The sequence below is a fragment of the Benincasa hispida genome, chromosome 2 (assembly GCF_009727055.1).
Source record: "Benincasa hispida cultivar B227 chromosome 2, ASM972705v1, whole genome shotgun sequence".
Lineage (NCBI taxonomy): Eukaryota > Viridiplantae > Streptophyta > Magnoliopsida > Cucurbitales > Cucurbitaceae > Benincasa > Benincasa hispida.
Genome location: NC_052350.1, coordinates 16019699 through 16027405, shown reverse-complemented (window position 1 = coordinate 16027405; position 7707 = coordinate 16019699). Strand labels below are relative to the sequence as shown.

Genomic DNA, 7707 nt, shown 5'->3' with positions numbered 1-7707 from the left:
CAACCCTCGACTTCTAGCCTCGAAATCCCAAAACAACAATATTTCTCTAATAAGTTTCAAAACAACAACATTTCTCTAATAAGTTTTGAAAACAATGATATTAATATTAAAGGTCCTTATATATACTGAATATGTGTATATTAAATATGTTAATGAATTTCGTAATATTGACCACGTGTTATATTAACATATATTTGATTTATGAAAAGATAGTTTGACTTTCACTTATTAATATATGATATAATTAAAATATTAAATAGATATACCTATACTCAAGCATACAACATAAACTAAAATAACAATACTCAATGGTCGTTCATTAAAATATAGTAGTTAAATTACAAATTTGATTATTTATTTATTTATTTTTGACAAAAGTTTCCATTACAAAACTAATCTCCCAATATTGGGTTACTTTGAATTCAAATGTAGAACAAAATCATAATGGACAAATCTAATTGTCACGATTTTTTTAGTATAATTGTAGTATAATTGAGATAGAAGGATTTGAACCATACGCCTCATGATCAATAATACACTCATATATCAGGACCTCATGATCCCAGTCTTTTATTTATTTCATTAACATATTCAATAATTTTTAAATAATAAATGATTAAAATTTTAAGGGCCAATTATAAATCTTTTAACAACACAATCTTTAATAACATTTGAAACTATATAAACTAAATTGAAGTTGAGCTCAAATTTATTTAAACTAAATTAAGAATTTTAGAATCAAATATGCAGTTAAAAAAAATTAAAAGCAAAATAGTTAAAACATTTCTTCTAAAATATGTCCATTTTCACCTTAGAAAGGGCTCGCAGGGACCCATCCCTAACAGGACATGGACTTCCGATTAGGCAAGAATGAGGGGAAATTTTTTTTTCCATAAACTAAAGAGTCGGAGAATGCATTCCCCATCACCTATCCCCACCCCGTTTGCCTTTTATTTTTTTTTAAAAAATTATTATAATAATTTAATTTATGTTATTATTATTATTATTATTATTAAATTTTAAATTTTATNTATTTATTTAGTATAATTATTTAATGTTATATTATTATTACATAAATATTACATTTAAATTTAAATTTTGATTGTTTAATGGTTAAGATAATGGATATATTTGAATTGAACATTTAAATTTAAATTATATATATGAAAATTTTAGTTCGTAATTATTCTCTTTTACTAGAAAACTAGAATAATTTTTTTTAAATTCAAAAATTAACCATACGGAACTAAGCATATAAAAAGATTTAGTGAGAAATTAAGCTATTTAATTAAAACTTTTCCAAAGTAGGTTTTAAGTTAATTGTTTTTTTTAAGAAAAAAGAAAAAAAATTAGACGGGGAGAATTTCCCTAAGGAGAACCCGATCCCCATTGGAAATTTGGTGGGAGTGGGAAATGATATGAAAGAGCTCCCCATCCCGGCCGTGCCGCCCGTAGACATCTATTCTTCACTCACAAGTCACACCCTCATAAATTTCGAAGGCGACAAATGAAAATAGTAACAATCCTATAGAAAATTTTCTAGTTTTCTACAACCTGTCGATATACAAAGCAAGCTCTTATGCTCTACTTTCATGGTGGTAATAGCTAATAAAGTGATCTATGCCGCAGGGTGGGTGGGCTTACCAGCTTAGGCTTACTCTCAATCCCCTCAACAACAAGGGAGCCCTTTACCTCCATAAGAGCCATCTCAACTTCATCATCTCCGTCACCACTTTCAAACTCTCCCAATTCAATTTCAAACCACCCATCATGTCTCTTCTGTGGCCGTTCTAACACTGACAAATGAGGGTCCAAACAAACACTTCTCCGTTGGTTTTCAGGGCCAAGAATTCCCACTATGGCATCAACATAATCAGTACGGAACACACTATGTCGCGTCATCTCGAACACAAAGTAAACTGCATAAGTTGTTTTAGGAGACAACATTCTGCAACTTATTCTTCCACGTATTTCAAGCCACCATACATTGAGAAGCACAGCTACCTCTGCAAACCTGATCCCACACACCCACATTAAAAAGGCAGAGAATTAGAAAAGATTGAGAATACGATTTTCTCAAATCTCATAGGCTTTGAATCTCGAATAAGGATGGTGTTCCAAGCTCCAATAGTAAGAGGTATCACACCATACGATCGAGAGGTCCCTTGCTCCAAGCATTATGCATTTCTTACCACTCCATTTTTCCAATGACAAGCTCTGTATCATACCAATGATTCATCCCAATCAACTTATGTCCATACAAATAAAGTGCACAAAAACTTCACCATTAATCCAACAAAAGATATATATATATTAAACAGAGATTTTTTTCTTCATGTTAGATGATATAATATTAAATTCGCCTTCACCTACTAGCTTAAGTTTTTGGATCGGTGATTTAACAGTTTTTTTAGTTCACTAGCTGGGAATTAAAAATAATGATCTACAGCTAATTGTTCCAATTATTCCAATTTAAGATGTCACCACCTAATTGTTCGATGAATTGTGAAAAGAAGTTACGAATTTAAGACAACAAAAAGTGATGCTATACAATGAGAAGAACAAGTTTTGAAGCCCAGAAGAAACGGACTAGGAACATAGAAACTCCAGTCCAGAGGATATCAAAAGTTTCAAATCACACAAAACAATAATTAAAATACAAGTGTAGCGAACATTTTTAGAGAGAATTGCAAAAGGTACTACTTATTTTAGCCAACATTATGAAGGATATTAAGCAAGTCAAAGTAAATAAAACTAGCTCTCTTATTAATAGCCAATGAGTACATGAGAGTTTTTAAATAACAACTTTGCAACCACCAATAACAGAAATACAAGTAATTACATTTGACATATTCCTAAAAACGGGGGAAAAAAATATATTCCACGTCGATGAATTAGTAGAGAGCGGAGAAATTAAGGGAATCAGAAAGCTTACCTTGTTGCCGTCATCAATTAGAACTGGGCTGTTGCAAAGGGAGAAAAAGATTTCCTTCTTCGAACTCGAAATTGGATCAAAATTGAGGTTGCTAGTTTTCCGACGAGAAATCAAAAGCTCCCAATCGGTGGGCAGGAATCTGTCCCATACGGTGTCCGACTGCGCCGCCGCAACGAAAATCCTGGAAACTGCCGACGATCGGCAGACATCTGTTGGAGTGGTTAGCGAAAAGATTTTAGCTACGACTCCTGGCAGCGAAGAGAAATCAGAAATTTCTTCCCCCTCCGTTGCCTTCCCCTTTTCTTCTTCTTCTTCTTCCATCGTTTCAACGACAGAAGTACACTGAACTTGTTGATCTTTTTTAGGGACAAAGGATTAGTTAAAAAAATTGTATAACTCATGTTTTCACAAATAAAGTTTCAAAATTAATATATTTTAAAAATAAATTAAAAAATAATAATGTTGAAAATGTACTCTACTGATGAGCACATTCATTTTATCTTCTAAATTAAAAAAAATCAATTAATTTTAATTTTAAAAATTTGTTTACACAAAAAAAATAATTTCTACGGCACTTGTGCTTTGCTCATTTTGACATTATTTCTACATACCATAATATAATGTTGATGGAGTGAAATGACATTTGAGTAGATTTTTTAAATAAAAGAATTTATGAGTTTTGACATAATTATTTAGTTATCAATTTTGTAGATGATCTCTATTACGGAAAAAAAAGTGCATGATCAATCTTCATTTTTGTCCATAACTTGCTTTTTTTTTTAAAAAAAAAAATTAAAATTAGGAAAAATTTGGAAAATTTTACTCTTATTTGAGTTAAAAGATACAAAAGTCGAAGTTTACAAAATAGAAAGTTTAGAGTAAATTATTAAACCTTGTGAAATTTAGATTAAAAATTGCAAAACATGATTGTGACGGTCAAAACAAACATAGTTCAACTGACATTCTTTATGTATTAATGATCAAAAAGTTCATGATTCAGATCCTCCCACCTTCATCATTGTATTAAAACAAAACATAGTGAGGACTATCTACGACTTTGTGTTAGTTATAAAAAAATTCAAGAAACTATCCCAACAGGAAGAGAATAGTTTCTGAGTTTGGTATGTGAAAGAAACGTACTAAATAAAAATTAGCAACAATCAGATTGAAATTTACTATACAGTTTTTCTAAAACTTCTCTATATATACAATAAAAAGCAACGTTTTTGGATGTCCTATGATGACGCTAAAAGTAATAACACGGTTTTGAAGTTCGCCAAAGTTCATCTATACAGGGTTGATTTTAGGCCTAATCTCTATACCCTGAACAACGAGGCTATTCTTGGAATCATTACACCTAACCTCCTTCAGAATGATTTCAACTTCATCATCTCCACCATCATTATGAAACTCTCCCAACTCGGTTTCAAACCAGCCATCATGTCTCTCCCTTGGCTCTTCCAACCTTGACATGTTGTTCATAGGTAGATTGCTCCCTGCCCGTGTCACACGTCGGCGTCGTTGATGAGTATCGTCCAAATAAGGGTCCAAACAAACGGTCTTCATAGAATGTTCACTACCAACAATTCCCACAATGGCATCAACAGGATCTATATTGAATCCGAAGTATCTACGTTCCCTCATCTTGAACACAACATAAGCTGCATAAGTTGTTGCAGGAGACAACATTCCACTGCTTATCCTTCCACGTATTTCAAGCCACCACACCTTGAGAATAACTACTACTTCACCAAACCTGATTTTCACAACCACATTGAAAGGCAAATTATCAAAATTGGGAGGAAAAGAAACAAAAGATAAAGAATGGGACTTGAGCCAATTGTTTAAAGTTAAAACCTTGACTCAGGATGAGATTCCCAGGCCCAATACACAGAGGTATCATCCCAAACAATAGAAAGGTCCCTTGCTCCAAGCATTATGCATTTCTTACCACTTTGCTTGTCCAATGAAAAGCTCTGCTACACATACCAACGATTGAATCCACTTAATTTATTGCATACAAAGAGAAAGTGCAGAGCAGCTACATTAATTCAACAGCTGACAAAAGGTATGCATATAAACATAATGGCTTTATATATAGAACTATATGGTTTATACTTCACAATTCAATTAGATCTGCACCTGAAATCGGGGCCAGGCCAGCGGATTAACATTTCTTGTCCATTCAAGCTCAATACGTCAAAGATAATAGAGAACAAGTTATAAGCATAGAAACCGAAGTATAACTTAACCTCAGAATATATAATCTACAAGTGATATTTAAATGGATCACAATTTACAACTTTACAGACATCCAAAGTTAAAACCCTTCTGCCCTTATAAAAATTTCATATTCTACAAGTTTCTTAAACTTCAGACATAACAGATATTTTTAAAAGTGGATTTTCGACATCAACCATTCATTGAAATGCCAGTGAACACTGCTAAATAAGAATTCAAAAGTTTCTGTAGGAATCCAAGCATAAGTATGGTATGGTAAAAGAGGAATTATAATAAAATTAGGTTTAATGTTTTTGGAATTTGATTGAAATGTATTTTGTGAGACTAACCATTCTGGAAAGTATTGGTTTTGTTACAATACAGAGAAGGGCTTTCTATGATGGCAAAGGCAGGAATAAGAGTTGTTTCTACCGATCATTCATCCAGCTCCGGCCACCACCAATTTAGGAATCGAATGAATTGGAAAGCTTACCTTCTTGCCGTCATCAATGAGCAGTGGGCTATTGCAAAGGGAGAAAAAGATATCCTTCTTTGAACTTTTAATTGGATCAAAATTCAGGCCACTAGGTTTTCTCCGAGAAATAAAATCGTCCAAATCGTTAGGCAGGAATCTGTCCCACACGATATCGGACTGCGCCGCCGCATGGAAAGCCCGGGAAACTACCGACGTCCTGCAGGCATCGAATGGAGTGGTGAGCGACAATGTGTTTGCTATTACTCCTTCCGGCAGAGAGGAGAAATTGGTTGGTCCTTCGTTCCCTCCATCGTTTCTTCTTCCAGTTCCATCCTCGTCCATGAATCAAAAGAGTGATTCATCTATTTTACTGTTTTTTCCTTTTCCTTTTCCTTTTCCTTTTCCTTTTTCTTTTTGGTGGCAAGGGGATGAGGCTACATCTAGATCTCATACTCCTTTCCTTTTAGCCAAATATATATATTTCAATTATTTTTCCCGCAAGGGATAGTTTTATTTCAGTGAAATTGTCATAAAGCAAAAACAACAAAGGGAAGACCTCAGCTCGTGGTCCCGGTTAAAACCAACAAAAACGATAAAAGCAAAAACAAAATCAAGAATAAACTACTATTGGGGTTTTTGTTCGGATGACTTGTACCAAGTAAAAATGGTTCAAGCTTCAAAAGCAATGAAATTTGGTCTTATGTTTATATAAGCAACGTGTGAATTTACTACTTTGACCCCAAAAATCTCGCTTGACCTGACCTAATAGTCTGATCGCTCTTGCTTCTCGGTCAGGTTTCTCACTCTCTTTCCTCGATCTTGCTTCTCTTCTATAGATCTCACTTCTCTCTCCTCAATTCACCATTTCTTTTCATTTCACTTCTTGATCTCAATCTTCTCTCCATCTTGATTTTTCTTCTGTCTCCTCTCTTTAGATCTCACTTCTCTCTCTTCAATTCATGCTTTCTCTTCACTTCACGTTTTTTCTTCTGCTTCCCATCTCGATCTCGCTTCTCTCTTCCTCTCTCTTCTTTGGCTCGCTCTTTGGTCTTGCTTCAAACTTTGGTTCGGGGGGAGAGAAGAAAAAGAAAAGAACAAGGCAGAAAAGATATAGAAAGAAAAAGAAGAAAAAGAAAAAGAAAAAGAAAAAAGCAAAAGAAGAAAGAAGAAGAAGGCAAAAGAAGAAGATGATGAAGAAGAAACATGCAGAGGAAGGAGGAGAAGAAGCGGGCAGAAGAAGAAGTGAAAAAAGTTGGAAAACGAAGGAGGAAGAAGAGTCCTTTAGAGGTTACAGTGGTAATTTCACAAGTAGATGATGTAAGCAAAAATCCATTTTTCATTTGTTTTATAAATTGAGGTCAAATTTCATTTGGACCTTTTATTTTGGGTCATCCATCCCATTTTTCCAAGTTCCACATCAAACATAAACTATAGTAGTAACACAACAGGATTTTCATGATCTATAGGTCTCCCCGTATAGTATAGAACTCGCACAATAAAAGGAGAGGATTTGTTAGAGACTAAAATCAACGCCAAGAATAAACAATCCTCTCATTTTTGTCTTCATCCACAAAGACAAAAAAATGATTGGCCTACAAACTAGAAATAGTTGGACGAGACACTAAAGGAATCAAAGGACACAACAAAACATATTGTAGAAGCACAAATAGAAAAATAGAAAGGGTTAATAGAAGAAGGTCAAATTGCAAGGTCAACAACATAACCCAAAATCTACGAAAGAAGGGATGCCAATGTCATGACTGTATTTCTTCAACAGTGTGACATTATGATTTCCATTCATGGATCATGATCAACCTTAAGGGAAACTTTGTAGCTTCGTCATAACGTAGATGAGGTTCTTTTGGTTTTCAATTGAACTTAACTCATGCGGAATTGAATTTCATTCGGCCATACACGTCGCCTATACGTGCATTTTTCCTCATATGCAACTCTAGCCGACTTGCCTCTGTTCTAGGCCAAGTCCTGAGGCTCAACCTTGTCCATATCCTAAGTTAAAAGTTATCACAATGTAACACCACATCTTTCTTCCTTATCTTGGTTCCCAACAACATGACCC

The 7707-nt window shown here is 34.0% G+C and overlaps 2 protein-coding genes across 3 annotated transcripts; both read right to left on the bottom strand.

Annotated features, from left to right (window-relative positions):
* Positions 1-1506: 1506 nt before the first annotated feature.
* Positions 1507-3319, bottom strand: LOC120071536 (F-box protein PP2-B10-like). Its single transcript, XM_039023864.1, has 2 exons — positions 2936-3319; positions 1507-2217 (listed from the first exon to the last, which is right to left on the bottom strand). The coding sequence occupies exons 1-2, from the start codon at positions 3254-3256 to the stop codon at positions 2077-2079; spliced, it is 462 nt and encodes a 153-aa protein (XP_038879792.1). The 5' UTR covers positions 3257-3319; the 3' UTR covers positions 1507-2076.
* Positions 3320-4075: 756 nt separating this feature from the next.
* LOC120071912 (putative F-box protein PP2-B12) lies at positions 4076-7108 on the bottom strand. 2 transcript variants are annotated; one of them, XM_039024337.1, is made up of 3 exons: positions 5649-7108; positions 4793-4914; positions 4076-4691 (listed from the first exon to the last, which is right to left on the bottom strand). In XM_039024337.1, the coding sequence occupies exons 1-3, from the start codon at positions 5970-5972 to the stop codon at positions 4223-4225; spliced, it is 915 nt and encodes a 304-aa protein (XP_038880265.1). In that variant the 5' UTR covers positions 5973-7108; the 3' UTR covers positions 4076-4222. The 2 variants fall into 2 exon arrangements, with proteins under 2 accessions (XP_038880265.1, XP_038880266.1); XM_039024338.1 differs by having other exon boundaries at positions 4793-4911; positions 5649-7099.
* Positions 7109-7707: the final 599 nt, after the last annotated feature.